Here is a 17,783-nt window from a genome sequence, read left to right on the forward strand (position 1 = left end):
TTTTAGACTTTTTCCATTGTATTTATTGTCCAACCAATTTCAGTTGTATCAAAACTTATCAATGGATAATGCAATTTTAGTCTCATGTGTACAATTTAAACTAATGCTGTTTGTTTAAGACATAAACAATATAAACTATAATTATTTATTTCTTTATTTTAGACTTTTAAAGAAAATAAAATAGATGTCGCTAAAAATGTTTCTTTTTATAATGAAACTTTTTGTTCAATAAAAACTGGTGATAATGAGCTGAATATTGGACTAATCTCTTTCTTACTTGTAATTGGAACATTATTTATAGCACAAAAATTACGTCAGTTGCGCAATAGTCACTTTTTTTCAAGCAATTCTCGTAGAGTTTTGAGTGATTTTGGTGTTCCAATTGCAATGATCCTCATGGTAGTTTTGAACAGTTTCATTAAAGATGTGGAAATTCCAAAAATAAAAATGTCCAGTTCTATCAAACCAACGTCAAAAAACAGAACAGTATTTTTTGTCAATCCTGTAGGCTCTGATATTAAAGTAGGATGGATAGCTTTTGCAGTTGTACCTGCTATTTGCGTTAGCATTTTATTGTTCATGGAAACCGAACTAACAGGTGTATTATTAAATAAACGAAAAAATAAGCTTCGTAAGAGCGGTGGATATAATTTAGATATTTTTATCATGGGTGGATTAACTGGGTTATGTTCCATTCTTGGGTTGCCGTGGATGTGTGCTGGTTCAGTAATGTCTATTCAACACCAAAATGCACTCGCAATTCTTAGTAGAACCCATGCTCCTGGTGAAAAACCATACTTATTACAAATAAAGGAACAGCGCCTAACAAATCTATGTATTCATGTGATAATAGGTAAATTTTTGTTTTTTAACTGTTCTTTTAATTGCTATTAATTTTAATATACATATGTTTGTACTACTTATCATTTGATTCTCTTGCTGTTTTATTGAAAAAAATTTAATAGAAAAACATGTGCAAATATGGAGAGATTTGAATGAATAGTCTTAAAATAAATATATATATATATATATATATATATATATATATATATATATATATATATATATATTTAAGGTCAGACCAAAATAAGTATTGGTCATCGTTATGATATTCTTTTTTATAAAAACACACTACTTTTATTAGAAATGCACAATCAGACAAGCTTTTTTTTGGTTAAGATTTGCAGTTTCCCTATATTTTACCTGGTCGGGAATTTTTTTAATGTTGCTTGAGTAAAAAACACTGTTGCCATTGATTGCCCTGTGTATAATTTATTTATGGGTTTTTTTGTTGTGACAGTCTTAACGAAAAATCAAATGCTTAAGAACAGCAAATAAAACAACACAATCAATGATTGAAGAAAAAAAGTATAAATGATAATTAACAACCATGTATATTATGTTTAAAAAATGCAATATAACATTATCAAAGTTCTCAATTATGGGTATACGATACGATTTTTAACGCAACACAACGGGACTGTAAATAAGTGTCAAAACATTTTTATACGACCCGCACAACTTTAAAACCATGCAATGGTATGATAAAATGATTTTTTTTTTATTAAAAATTTTTTGCTAAAAAGTATTTTTAAATAGTTAAAAAAAAGAGTTTTAGAGTTTAGTATATATTTTCACAGCAATATATTTATAACATTATATATATATATATTTATAACACTATATATATACATATATATATATATATATATATATATATATATAGAGAGAGAGAGAGAGAGAGAGAGAGAGAGAGAGAGAGAGAGAGAGAGAGAGAGAGATATGGGTATACCCTCGGAATTGGTGTCGGCATTCGGCAATGCCGACCTAACTGCCGACCTGAAAGTGTTTGAGGTTGGCAAAAAATTGCTGTTCTTGTTTCTATGTTTTATGGTCAGACCTTTGTATCAAATATTTTTTGCCAACCTGATGCAGACCTCAATAAGGTTGAGGTTGGCAAATTATTGCTGACCTCAATCTTAAATAATATATATATATATATATATATATATATATATATATATATATATATATATATATATATATATATATTATTATTATTATTATTATATATGTATATATATATATATATATATATATTTATATATATAGTAATACTGAACTTAATAGTAGAAGAAGTAGTAGTAGTAGTAGTAGTAGTAGTAGTAGTAGTAGTAGTAGTAGTAGTAGTAGTAGTAGTAGTAGTAGTAGTAGTAGTAGTGCCCTTTCAAGCCTGTTTGACACAGAACTCTTGGCAGCCATTGCAACCGAGGTTATGGCAAGAAAGAGTTGCAGCAGTTTTGTTTTACAAGAAAATGTGAACGAAAGTGTATGCAAATATCTAATGTACATAAACTTCAAGTTATGTAATGTTAAAACATTCTAAAACATATATTTTACAGTTTTACTTTTGCTTGAAAATTGCATTACGTCAACCTCACCTTAATTTTTGATCTACAGCATTAATTTTCGTTAGAAAAAGTTTTTATATAGTTTTAAAGTTTCAAGCGTCAACGTGCCAGCATGGCCGAGAAGTTAGCACGCAGAGCTTCTGAACAAAAAAGCCGAAGTTCAAGTCCAACCGCCGGTGACCTTTTATTAGATTTTTAAAATACAAAATACTTGTGAAGTTTTATAAAGATTATATACAAACATATCTAACGATATTATACATTTTAACAAACAAAAAGATTTTTAAAAAAGCTAAAATTCTAAAAACATTAAAAAACGGAGGTATATTTATTGCGTATGCGTCATGATTGAGATACTTATTTTATTTTAATTATGCATTTCAAGTTTTTTTTACAACTAAGTTGAGTTTGTGTAAGAAAAATTAGTATACAACATGTTTATATATAGAATATAAAATCTATAGAACTGTAAAGTTGTTTTGTTTTGCATTTTAAATAGTAAAAATTAATAAGTAAAGGAAGCTGATGATTTGAACTTGCCATGCAGCGACCTCAACTTTTTTTAAAACAATAAGAGGGTTTAAAAAGTATGTTTTATATAAGAACATAATAAAAATTCTAATTTTATACTTAAATTAAACTATTTTATTAAATTAAATACTTTTAAAAATAATAAGTTAAAGTTATTTAAATAAAGAAATTTAGAGTTTTACAGCTATTTCACCACGCTTCCGTTGAACATTCTAAACCAAGTGCGCAACAACAATAGAATATAGATAACCATCAAAATAGTATTGTACTCCATTATTTTTTGGCTTTATATACTTTTTGGCTGATCCCTAATCTAAACTTTTAAATAAGGGATCGTCCATAAATTATGCAATGCTAAATTTCACTAATGAACACAACAAAAAAGATCAGAATTTTTCCTCACAGTCATGAGTTAAATAAAAAATCAAAATAGCTCATTAAGTTTAATAAAAATTACCACCTAAAAGAACTTAAGATCTCCTTGTTCTTTTATAAAAATAAATTTAGCATTGCATAATTTATAGACATTCCCTTTGCGTTTTTTAGTCTAAAGTTTTTAATGGTCTAAGATCATCTTAGTTCTGCCATTTGTATAATGTTATGTACAAACATCTGTAAACTGCTGATTATAGCAATAATTAGAGAAAAAAAATTTTTTCTCTTATTATTGCTATGATCAGCAAGATTGAAAAATATTCAAAATTTATTAGGGGAGGTCTTTAATCCCTCAAAACTACACTGATGGCAGCGTACTAAACCACTGAGCTATCAATGATATGTGTTTAGGAGAAAAATAAACCTTATAAATCTCTTATAAGCTCTAGGTATGCAGAAAAGGTGTTAATTTTTTTGCTCTTAAAGGCATGTTAATTTTTTTGCTCTTAAAGCAATTTTTTGAAATGAATTATTTTATGTAAAAATATTGAAGTAAACAAATATTAGGTATAGAAATGTTTGGTGTGGAATAGATAATTATAGAAATAGTAGGTTTAGTAAAGACCTGTGTTTTATGGGTCCGGATTGCTAGGATATACATATAAGGAAAAATAGACTTACAAAGACCCGTATTTTTATGGATCAGATCAGCTAGTATATATATATATATTAGTAAAAAATCATTTATCAAATTTTATATTTTACACATTGTTTAATCAATCCTCTTCAGAATCTTTTCTGATAAAAGCTTTTTTTGATGAGTCTTTATTGATGAAACTCCACAAAACAACAGAAGGCTTGAAAAAAAGTTAATTACATAAAACCAATATTGCATATATTTTTAATGTTTATATTCTTATTATGTTACATAATAAAAATATAAACATAAAAATACATAATTTATGTATTATTTTTTATGCCTACTGTCTCACTGTTATAAACTATGCACCAGACAATTACAAAAGCCTAAGCTTAAATAGGCTTAAAATACCTGATGTTTATTAATAATAAAATGAAATTGTAACTTATAACTTGTAAACAAAATACCTTCCAGTTACCAACTAGTTATAAACAATAGGTAGTTGTCATTGAATTGACATATCGTTTAAAAAAGCAAAAACTAAGGGACTAATAAATTGTTATTTAAACTAAAGTATTTGTCAAGTACTTAAACTATGTTATTTATCATTTTATATTTATTTTAAAGAACTCGTATTTAATTGTTTTAAATATAAATATTTCTGACCTAAAGTTTTTACAAAGTTTTTTTAACTTGAATAATTTTTTAACCAATCAAATAGTTTATAATAATATCAGAAGCTAACTTATATAAAGCTTATAATTGATCAGCTTTATATAAATTTGGTCTTGCTCTTTATATAAATTTGATCTTGCACTTTACATAAATTTGATACTGCAATACACAAAATTGTACATCTATATCTGCATATCTTTTGTATCAAGAAGTTTGAAATTTTTTTGGTGATTTAGGTTGCTGCATCTTTGCAGAATATTTAATTTCTAAGATTCCATTGGCTGTTTGTTTTGGAGTATTTATGTATCTAGGCATTGCTTCACTATCAGGTATACAGTTTGTTGAGCAAATAAAACTGATTTTTGTACCAATGAAATATCATCCTAACAAGAAATATCTTCGAATGGTGAGTTTTTTTATTTTTGCCAATACTTAAATAAGCTCTATAATATATATATATATATATATATATATATATATATATATATATATATATATATATATATATATATATATATATATATATATATATATACACATACATACATACATACATACATACATACATACATACATACATACATACATACATACATACATACATACATACATACATAAACATATATATATATATATATATATATATATATATATATATATATATATATATATATATATATATATATATATATATATATATATATATGTATATATTCTAATATATCAGACAATTTTTAATTTTTTTAAATCATCTACTTTATAAAATACACGTTTTGACTATATCATAGCCATCCTCAGTAAAGTATATTAAAATGCTTAAATCAAGTTTGTAAAGTTGAATTAATAGAGACCTTATAATGAAAAATATAATAAAAACACAATTAAAAAATATAACAAATGTTTTCATAGCAATAAAAGAACCTGTAATGTTAAAAGGAACTAGATTATTTTGAAAGGAAATAGATAATGATTCAAAGTCTACAGGAAAAGGATCAAAGAAATTTCCAATGAAGTGAAAACCAATCTTACGGTGACTAATTTACAATACCTTTTTAACGATTGCGTTTTTAAAACATTTGTTACATTTTTTAATTGTGTTTTTATTGTATTTTTTATTTTTGTATTTTTGAGAGACAGTGCAAAGACTTTCAAAATGACAGACACTTTTTTATAATGATTTTAAAAGAAACAAAAATAAAACGAGAAAGATAAAGAAAAAGGAATTAAATAAGAAAATTAAATAAAATAAAAATAAACAGAGTAAAGAAAAGACAAAAAAGAAAGAAATGAAAAAGCAAAAAACAAACAAAAAATTTAAAACCAAATCTAACAAATTAACAAAAAAAAAAACATAAAAAGAAACTATAAAAGATAAATAAAAAACAAAAATTCAAAGTTAGAAAAAAAACATTCCAAAATAGAAAGTAATTAAAAAGAATTCAAATAAAATATAAAAGTTGCTCCATTGTTGAAGAAACAAAAACGAATAATTTTTAAATTTTATTAATTTTGAGGAACATTTTTTGTTGTTGTTGTTTTTTGTTTTTGTATTCTTGTGTATTGTTCATTGAGCATTGTAGTGTATAGTTCAAATTGTTATATCTTTTAGTGCATTGTTTGCATTGGTATTTTTTTTTTTATAGTTTTATGTTGGTTAAACATTTTTTTAAATGTATATATTTTTAAAGCTGTATATGTATCTATATGCGTATGTATTCAAATGTATGTGAGTGTATTTACACGCGCATGTGTATTTATGTGCAAATATGTGTGTATTTATGCATGTAGGTAAGTATGTGTATATAACTTTATATTTATGTTTGTGTATGCATGTAACAATATTTAACTTTCTCATTTTTTTAATGCTTTTTTCTTTTTCTTTATTTTATCTTTAATTTTTATCATATTTTTGTTTATGTTTTTTGTTTTAGTATTATTTCTTTCTATTTTAAATATTTATCCACAATTATTATTATTTTTAACTTTAGTATTATTATTCCTATTTTATTAGTTTCAATTTAAAAAACTGTTTTATGTCCTTGTTATTGTCCTTGTTAGTTGTTACGTTTTATCAGTCAACTGTTTGTAACTAACTTATACGTATATTTAGCTATTATGTTTATAAAAACAAGTGACTTAATATTTTGATTATTATTGTTATTATAATTATTATTATATTTGTTATTGTTGTTTTTTTTATTATTATTGTGTTTCTTATGTTTATTACTATAAATGTTATTTTTATTATTATAATTACTATTCTTATAATTATTACAAATTATATATGCGGTTGTGGTGTCGTGGTAGAGCGCTCGCTTTATAAGCAATAGGTTCTGAGTTAGATCCCCACCATGTCCCTGGTAGTACTGCGCTCAACTTGTTTCTCTGCGCAGCAACCTTGTTCGTCAAGGTTCATGTTTTGGAGTTATAGAGTTAAGAGAGGGTTATAACCACAATTAAGTAGCCTCCTTATCTGTAGTGACCTTCTCGGCCTTGGGGAGGTGAATTAAAAAAATATATATTTATATATGAAGATCTATATTTTTAGTGTTTACTTAATATTAGTAGAATTACTATTTGTAAACATCCATGAAATTGTTTTTCAGAATATATATGATTGATTGATTGATTTTATTATAAGGTCTCTATTAGTTCAACTTAATTTTACAAATTTGATTTAAATGTTAACTGAGGATGGCTATGATATCTAGTCAAAACATGTATTTTATAAATTAAATAATTTTAACAAAAATAAAAAAAATTGTCTTATTTATTAGAATATTTACATATTTTGTGCTGAATAGAAACTTATTGAAAAGTTAATCTTAAAGAAAAAAAAAATTATGTGTAATTTTTCTGCATACTTAGAGCTAATTAGAATCCTCTCTCATTTTTTAAAATAAAAATTTTAAATTTAAGATCTCCCTACTTTACAAATTTAAGATTTTTCTTACTTTAACTGTGTTAGATGCTCAGATTTACCTAATTGATTATGTGAATACACAATAAAAATCTCTAACATAGATAGTGTAATATTTTTACAGTAAGGTAACAGCTTCAAGCAGTAAGGTTATAGTCATCTTCCATTTAAATTAAAAAAAAAATTTTTGTGTCTTTTTTATTCTTGCCGATTTTTTTGAAATGCAATAATATAAGAACAAAAATTCAAAACAACAGTTTAAGCAAAAAGACTTCTAACTGTTAGAAAGGTTTTATAGTTTTCTTACACTCAATGCAGTTAGAGCGAATTAGTAAAACATAAATCAAAAATTTTTTATAAAATTCTCATCTTTGACAATCTATAACTTAAACTAAGGTTTTAAAAGTGTGCTTCAAAATTATGTGGGTTTTAAAATTGTCAAAAAATGTTTAAAAGTTTTGTTTTTTTTGTTTATACGGAATTAAGAACATTTATAATGATGCGAAATGCATTGTTATAAAAGTTTTTATATGGTGTGAAATCTTTTTAAAGTATGTTTAATTTTTACTTTATTAAATAAAGTAATAAATTACTTCTAATAATTGTTTACAATAAACCCATTTTAATTAATTTATCAAAGAATATTTTACATTGTTTTGTTTAGTTATATAAATATGTATTTTTTATGATAAATTCTTTTCAAACTTTTTTTATGAATAATTTTATAAACAACTTCTAAAAGCAAAAAAATTTAGCACAAAAACTAAAAAATGATTTGTAGATAATTTTTTAATTAATAAGTTCTAGATGTTTTTTTTTTCTCTTGCACAAATCTTAAAGATGTTGGTCACCTAAAATATAACATTCTATTAACAGTATAATACTTGTATAAAAATCTTTAAAAACAAAATATTAGTTTAAAAATGATAACTTTTTTTTAACACCCGTTTAATTAAAGTATTTTAGATTGTTAAAATCAATTCTGCTGATAAAGTCTTAAAGCCAAATATTATTTTTAATTTTATGAAAAATATTTTTTGGAGTTTATTGAAAAATTAAACAAGTAAATATAATTTTCTGATTTTGGGTCAAAAGAATGTTTTGATATATTCGAAAAAACTTGAAATAAATGATTGATCATTTATTTCAACCCTCTCCCAGATCATTATTAAAATGATCTGGGAGTATGTTATCTGTATCTCAGAGTCTTTATAATATACACTGCAATCTGCAGAATTGATCATTTATTCTGCAGATTGCAGTGTATATTATAAAGACTCTGAGATACAGATAACATACTCCCAGATCATTTTAATAATGCAGTAGTGGTGTAGTGGTATAGGGCTTACTTCATAAGCAAGAAATTCCAAGTTTGATCCCTACCCCGTCCCTGGTAGTACTGCACTCAATGTGTTTCTCTACACTGCAGCCTTGTTTGTCAAGGTTCTTGTTAAATAGTCGAGAGAGGGTTGTAACCACGATAATGTAGCCTCATTGACTGTAGTGGCCTACTCAGCCTTGGAGAGACAAATAACATAAAAAATAGGTTCAATCAAAAATTTAGGTTTAATCAATAAAGTACGACTCAAACATTCTTTAATATGAAAACAACATGTGTTGAAAGTTGGTAGTCCCTAAAAGTTTATAAATGCTTACTTAACTAAAAGTTTATAAATGCTTACTTAACTAAAAGTTTATAAATGCTTACTTAACTAAAAGTTTATAAATGCTTACTTAACTAAAAGTTTTTCAGAAAGAATTGAAAAAATAAAAAATATCGAAAAAAATAAAGTTTTATTTTACTGTGATAAAGGTTTGGGCAGGTATCTAAATATTATCTGTCTAAACCCTGATCCTCAGTCAATGTGTGCACTGTACTTTCCCCCTCCCTTCCCCCACACGCAAATATATATAAAAGCATACCTAGATCAGCACTCTGATATCATGCTGAAATATGTACATGATATAGGGATAACATGCAAGGGAGTTGCTGCTACATGGACTTAGAGGTTGTGTTATACTGGGTTTTGGGTTAATTACATTATTATTTATAAACTAATACATATATCATGATGGGTCTTGAAAGAAGAAAAAAATTTAAAAAAATAATTATTGTGTATGCAAATTATTATTTTAGATTTTGTTGCATAAAAACAATGGTTTTTAACATAAAATATATATTTTTCACCGTATTTAAAATTATTTTTTTTGGAGATGTTTTTATAAAATAAATTTTTTTTTTTTTAACTTTAATATAATTTGTTTGTTTTGAGAGCCAACATGACTAACTTTTGAAGAATTTTTTTGATGATACTTTTTGAGGAACCTCTTTTATGTTTAAAGGTTTTGACCCCTAAATATTTATTATTCAAATTTTTTAAATCCAGTATTATTTTATTTTATTGAACAGATTTAGAGTAGACGTTTTCAAAAAAAAACAAGAAGTCGTTTTTTGACCCCACTGTTCTATATAATAAGACATATCATTGACAACACCATACTAAAACATATCATATAGGTTTACATACTTTTCAGCTATTTTGTAACAGTATTCTCTAAAGAGTGAAGAGTCAAGCCAGAATATAATATAATGCATACACAAAGTAACATGCAATAATGTATACACAAAATAACATGTAACACTTTTGTCATACTAACACCAGGTTTAATAATTTTAACATTTCTGCATTCTAAAAAAATCTTCTTGCAGCATTGCTATTATTTAGCAAAAAGTATCTGGAATATATTTGGTCTTGACTTCATCTTAATTTTGTGTTGAAATTTTTAACACAAAATTATAACAAAATTTTTTTTTCAATCGAAATTTAATCGAAAGAATCTATTAGCTTTAATCTAGAAAGTCCAGACCCGTGAAACGGGTCATGATAGATCTGAATCATACCTCCTACTCATATTTTACTTATTTTCAATAGGTTACAGAAAATGGTAGAAAGTAATGATCTTAGTTTTTTTAGAGATCTAATTTAACATTTAGGTTTGCTTGCTCGAGCATTTTATGCATATAGCATAACTAAGTTGATATATAAAAAAGTTGACTCAAATCTTTTGACTCTTATAACATCAAAGCCTATTATTTTTTCATGCCATTTCTAAAATAACAACAAAAAACTGAAAAATCTATAAACCAAATAAGCTAAAAAATAAGCCATATATGTATCAAAACATATGTATACAAATATAAACATACATGTATACAAATATAAACGTAGTCAAATATAAGCAAAATCTTCATCAAAATGTAATAATTTAAAACAGTTTTAAAAGTCAAGAAGAAGAGAGTGAGTTTAAGATCACGGTTTAGTTAAAGAAGCTATGCAGGAGAATAACTGACAATTGTAACTAAGTGCATTAAACAGTAACTAAGCACATTAATTTAATAGCTTACAAACAGTTTATCTATAAAAAAATAATTTTAAGTTATAATTATATTTAAAAATACAATTAATATTTATATACAAAAAAATATAATTAAGTTATAAAATAAAAATAAAATTTTCATAATAAATTTCATAATATTCAAAATACTTTTTTAAAGTAATAGATTATTTTTAAGTTTTTAGAGACATTTCTTGTAGTATGTAAAGTTATAGTGAGTTATAAAACAACATCATACTAATTTTTTTTTTTATGTGATATTTTGGTCTAATTTGTATAGACCATCATCATACATAAAATACTAACTTAAAAACTGTTACTAAATAAAATATTAAAAATCATAAAGAAGTCAATACAAAGATGACGTCAATAAAAATTGTTTGTTTTTTTATGATTTTCCTTAGTAATGGTCTCCAACTATTTGAAGCAGCATTTACCCTGTTATCCCTGTTAAGTAGTACCGGGGATTGTTTAACCTCCTAAGATGTTTGCACATAATTAATTTCAAGCATAAATAATTTTATTTCATTAATTTTTAAGTATTTTTACCTATTTGATTTTTTCACGTTTAAACTGTTAAATTTGATGTCAACAATCTGATGGCCCAACAAATCTTAATTGTTATAACTAAGCGCATTAAATTAGACTTTTCTTAAATAGCCAATTACACATAAGCAGATTCTTTTTTAGCCAATTACATTCGTTATAACTATTGTAACTAAGCGCATTAAACAGTCTCCAAGTGTATTAAATGTTAAGTTGGAGTATTAGTATTTAGATAGAGAATTTTAAAGACCAAGCAAAGTCTATGTTAATGGCATATTTTTAGCTATAAATGAGATTTATAATGAGTTTTTAAGTTGTTTTTCTGTGTAATGCCTTATTTGTCAATGCCTCTGTTTTGTAGTTAAAGGGTTTTATTTGTCAATGCTTCTGTTTTGCAGTTAGAGGGTTAAAATGTAACAAATGAAAAAAATCTGGTTAACAAGTGAAATATATAAGAAATGATTGAATCTATGTGTAAAAGTATTTTACTGTATTTATCTTATTTTTATGTTTCCATAAAAACAGATTTTTTATTTTTACTTTCATTTTAACTAAACTTAACAAAAAATATAAAATTTGGTAAACATTAAAACTAGAACAAAATAGAAATTTAATCCAAACAAATTTTTTTAAATTTTATAGGTGAGATTCCGTAGCATGGTTACATATACTTTCATACAAGTTTTTTGTCTATGTGTGCTTTTTGGCATCAAGTTAAGCCCAGTGGCTCCACTTTTTCCATTCGCTATTATGATTATGGTATTTCTTCGAAGGTTTTTAACAAGAGTTTATAAAGACGAGGAACTTAAAGAGGTATAAATATTGTTCCAAAGTAGCACAATTTTAAAAAATTATTTTGTTTTAATTTTTATAAACCTGTTTAAGGCAAGGGTTGAATTAAGCAATCGCGAGTTGCAATATCTGGAAAAATATCTGGTCTTCAAAATTTTAGTTTATGCAAAACCTTGTACTTTGTTTTCATGGAGCGAATCATCTTAAATTTGCTAGCAAAAAAATTATAAAAAACAAAACAATAAACTTATGAAGCAATAACACGCTAGTCACTAACTGCATTATAAACGTAATAAAACTATAATAGTGTTATTACTTTTATAACGCACTTATAACTAAAGTTATATATAAATATTTATATATTATATAAATATTATGTATGTATAAAGTTATATATAGATCATTCTTTGTTCAAACAACATTAGTAATCTCAAATTTTAATTGAAGTAGAAAAGCATCTAGGAAAAATAGAGTAGGTATTTAAATATGATTAATAACTTTAGGAACTTATACAAATACGTACTTTATAAGAAATGTTCAGCATTTCTAAAATGTTACTAATGGTCCTTAAAAGCACATGTTAGTTTTAAAATCAACCAATAAAAAAAATTTATTTGTTGATTTTTAAATTTAACTTGCGTTTTTACGGACCATTAGTAACATTTTTCAAAATGCTAAACTTTTTTTAAAGTACGTATTTGTATAAGTTCCTAAAGTTTTTAATAATATTTAAAAATCCACTCTATTTTTTATACGAGTTTAAAAAGTTTTTAAGGCAATTTTTTGCTGACTTTAAAGTTTTAAAACTTTATTTTATTTGCTATTTCAAATGAATCAAAAATGGCAAAACAAGTGCCTTTTTTATTATTATTATTTGTTTAAATTGTTTGTTTTTTATTTTATCATCATTGTTCATCATTGTTATTATAATTATTATTATCATTAAATTAGTGTAAACATTAAATATGTATACACATATTATTGTTTTGTAACTATTAATTCTTTTTGGTGTAATTTGATTATATACTTTTTTGTGTGTGTGATGATTGTTTAGGAAAATAAACATGTTGCGAATTTTGTTGCATTCAATTTTTTTTGTATGCGCCCAAAAATGTTTAAATATCCAAAGTAAATCCAATTTGGCACCACTTATACAAAGAAGTGGTGAATAGGTTGTAAATAGATTGTGGTCCAGAATATGTTTTTTTTCACTTATACACTTGAAGGGGGAAAAGTTACTTTAAAACATTTTAAGAATGTACTCTATACAACACAGCAACTACTACTCTTCTACAACACAGCAACTTCTACTCTTCTACAACACAGCAACTACTACTCTTCTACAACACAGCAACTACTACTCTTCTACAACACAGCAACTACTACTCTTCTACAACACAGCAACTACTACTCTTCTACAACACAGCAACTTCTACTCTTCTACAACACAGCAACTACTACTCTTCTACAACACAGCAACTACTACTCTTCTACAACACAGCAACTTCTACTCTTCTACAACACAGCAACTACTACTCTTCTACAACACAGCAACTTATACTCTTCTACAACACAGCAACTTATACTTTTAATACACATCTTAAAAAGAAATGTTCACTTATTAACATACAGTTTTAGAGGCAAAAAAGAGCTGCAGAAGTTGTATTGTCTAATTTAGCAATAAAAGACAAAAAAAAATAAAAAAAGACTAGTGGTCTCACCAAATAACTTCTTTTCTTTTTTTTTTGTTTTAAACAAGTTGTTAAGTTTGCCATTTCATTTGTAAAGTGCGTACTGTTTAATGCTTGTTGAAAAGAATTGAGTTTAAGTAGGAGCAGAAGACGTGTTTAAGACGTTAAAATACGTATTTTAAATATTTGAAAATGTCTTGTGACAACTGAGTAAAACAAACCACTTTCAAAATTTATTCACAGTAGGGCCCTTTAAAGTACATAATTATTAATTAAAAAGTAATGATTTTTTATTAATAATTTTAATTAATAATTAATTTTTATCTCTTTCTCTGTTAGACTGGATTTCTTTTAAAAGAACAACGAATTTTATTCACCATAGATTTATTGTTAAAAAAATTTTTCTTCCTGATCCTTTAGCTTGTTTGATGGGCAAAGTCTTCTTATAACGTTTTATAACCCTTTCAACAGTAGATATAAAAATGTTTTCATTTTTTTCAATCTCATGCTTTATTATTGTTATTGTGTGGTATCAACATTAGTATAAAAGTGGTACGCATAATGAGACCATTCCTCTCAGTATTTATACGATACTGGTTATCCAGTGTCCAGTACATTATGCTGTTTTGAACTGCAATTAATAAACAAATCATTAAGGTATTCTTAAGTGCTAAATACACGGGAGGGAATTTTATTAATTTTCGGTGATTTTTCCACCTACCCCAACCTTATTAAGACTCTTCTCCCCTCATTAAATAATTTTTACTTGTTATTAACAAAAAAACAACATCTTAAACTAAAAAAAAAAATCAAAATATATATATCAGTTACTGATAATAAAAACTTTCAGGCTTTAAAAATCGTTGGTCTTTAACAAATCTGTTTAATTTCGATTTGTCAAAAATTAGGTTTTTGTTCATTTCTCACTATAGCATAAAACTTATATATTATATCATTAAAACTTACATATTAAATCATATCAAAATTATGGTGAAACTGTTGTTAAAAAAATGCGAATTTGACCGCAAGCCACTCTAGAATTAAAGTTTTTTTATTCCTGTTCTTTAAAAAATTCCCACCCACCCTTTTATTATTACCCCCTGTTTATTAGATCTAGACTAAAATTCCCACCCCCATTTTTATTCCCACCCCCACTCAAATACCTGCTCACCACCACCAACTCATTAATCCACCCACCCCCCTTTAAGCACCAAGATTAGGCTTCTCAATCAAAAAAATTTGCTCTCATTAAAGACTGCATCAAATATATTGAAATGGACGAGGAAGTTGATTCAACTTCTCCTCTTGACCATTAAGTCAAGATTCTGATGACAATGGTTTTTCTGTGCAAGCTTTGCAAACTATGAGTCAGTCAGATGGTGCAAAACCTATGACCAAAAAGACATCTGACATTGATGCTGAGCTTGAATATTTTTTGCAGCTCCTTTGGCAAAATAATGCACCTATCTTTTGTCATGTTGAAAGAGCATGACAAGCGACTATTCAAAGCTGGATGCTCATGAAAATGTTTTCCATTCCTTTTTTATCAAATTGAGAATTTGATGGAAAGTCAAAAAATACAAAGCATTTCAAAAATAATTTTTAAAAATATCAGTCTCGTAGTATTTATCTGTTTTAAATTTATCTGTGTTTGATTTCTTTTTTAAAGAAATATACTAATGTTAGTAATGTTAGAAATAAATTCAAAGTTCAAATGGATCCTCATTTAAAACACGTAAAACAATATTTATTATTGTTAATTTTGTTTTTAAGCTCGATAATGAAGATGATCACGAGGAGTTTGAAGATCTTGATGAATATGGAACGTCGTTATCAATATAAAATTTTGTAACATTGACTTTTTCAAGGTTTGAAAAAGAAAAAGTTTTTTTTTAAATTTATCTTTCATCGTCTATAATTTATCTTATCATCGTTTATATTTTATTCAATTTTTGTTATGTTTTTTGGAGAATAAATATTATTTAAAGAAATAAAGTTTTGTAGATTAAATTTTTGTAGATTAAATTAAAATATTTTCATTTATGTCTTTTGCATAGACTACTTTATATAAAGATATATAACAAAATAAAACTAATTTAAAGGATTTTTTTTTTTATTGGCGCCGGAACCCATTTGTTGATTGGACTCCATATTATTACTACAAAGAGGTTTTTAGAAAAGAATGTAAACCTGTGTCTTAAAGCAAGCAAAATAAAAATAAAGATTTAAAAAAAGATTATTTTTTCTGAATTAAAAACAAAGTAATTTTATGCAGGAAAATATTTTTTAGCTACTTTGGTTTTGGGGAGTTTTTAACTAGAAGTTTTATTCCAAATCATCAAACATTCTTTGTTAGTTTTGAAATCATGATCTAATTAAGCAAAGCATTCATAAACTCAAGGTAATGCTTTATATTTGATGGTATCAGTTGTGTGTATTGTATTAGGATTTGCTCTAATTTAAAAAATCAATCCATGGAGCTCCCAAAATAACACAATGATTTTGAGCCTTATATAGAAGTACGCATAAAATAAAAACAGCTGCAATATGAGGAAATAGGTTAATTTACAACACAAAAATGCTCGGTTTGATGTTGCTCAGCCTGTAAAAACTTGTTAACGCTTAATTATAAAATTCTACCTTACCCACCAAATAGACATCCAGCAATGTGTTGTAAATGAGTGCTCAAATTTTATAAAGGCCATAGTTGGCTTCAAAATACGATCCTCTTGGTTCTGACCCAGAGACAAGACTGCGCCACGGCTGCTATCCTTTCATATGTAAGTATGCATGCATACTAGGGCATTCCGTACCTATCAACTTTAGTTTTTTAGCCTCTGTGTATATATATTAAAGAAAGACATGTTGATGATCTCGCATATTTTTTAATAACTTGTACATTTTCATCTTGAATTTTGATAAGGTTGAGTTGATTTAAGATGTGCTGTGGCCTTTCTATCCAACTATGCTGGACCTTGATTTAGAACCACATAGGAAAGTATGCTGATACAAGTAACATTACAACTAACTCTAGATTTCTTAGGTCATCTTCTTCTAACCCATGCTTGCATATCCACAATAAAAGTTAGAAAGAACCTGTGTTGAGCCACCTTGAATGGACTATAGTGCCTAGTTTTGGGTTGATCAAACCTTCAGTAAGAGTTCCTGAAATTACTGTCTGGCATATTTTATAAGCATATTTCTGAACTGAAGATAACTCTTTTCCTCACCCTCTCAATTAAACCAGGACTTATAGATACTGGTTTGAAACTGTTATTTCTTTTTATTTCAGCAATCTTAGAAAGCAACCTACCAATGGGTCCAGAAAACCCTGTCTTTGAAGTTTTCTTCCCAACAAGCTCTTCAATTAAATGCCGAAAGCAAAGTTCACTTGTGTGAATAAAACTTATTAGCCATCCTAATTTTCTTTCTAATTTGATCTCTAAACAATGGATAACACCTCCATCATGACCTGTATTTAAAGCTATGCTATCACAACCAATGAACTTTAAGCTATGTTAAACACCATGCAAAATAGGCCATTAAAATATTTTTTTTGCTATATATTCGGTAGGTTTAACTTTTGATTTTTCACAAATTTCTCCTTTGGTTAAATGATATTTACCATGTTCATCAGTCAAAGTATAGTGATCTTCCTTTTATGATGAGAGGATAAAACTTTTTGTTACTTTGGGGTGCAAATGCTTAGATGCAAAAAAAAAAAATCTATTTATCCAAAATATTTTCTGTGTAACACCCAAAAAACCCAAGTCTGTTTCAGGACGTGTTGGCACTTTGCTTTAACA

The 17,783-nt window shown here is 26.1% G+C and overlaps 1 protein-coding gene across 2 annotated transcripts in view; it reads left to right on the forward strand.

Annotated features, from left to right (window-relative positions):
• LOC100212584 (band 3 anion transport protein) overlaps positions 1-16,016 on the forward strand; it is a 66,162-nt gene extending 50,146 nt beyond the window's left edge. For both annotated transcript variants that reach the window (XM_065800449.1, XM_065800450.1), the window contains exons 13-16: positions 163-853; positions 4,869-5,038; positions 12,137-12,307; positions 15,751-16,016. In XM_065800449.1, the coding sequence (XP_065656521.1) occupies positions 163-853; positions 4,869-5,038; positions 12,137-12,307; positions 15,751-15,819 (1,101 nt within the window). In that variant the 3' untranslated portion in view covers positions 15,820-16,016. The remainder of the gene's footprint in view (positions 1-162; positions 854-4,868; positions 5,039-12,136; positions 12,308-15,750) is intronic.
• The last annotated feature ends 1,767 nt before the right edge of the window (positions 16,017-17,783 follow it).

This window comes from Hydra vulgaris, chromosome 06, assembly GCF_038396675.1.
Source record: "Hydra vulgaris chromosome 06, alternate assembly HydraT2T_AEP".
NCBI lineage: Eukaryota > Metazoa > Cnidaria > Hydrozoa > Anthoathecata > Hydridae > Hydra > Hydra vulgaris.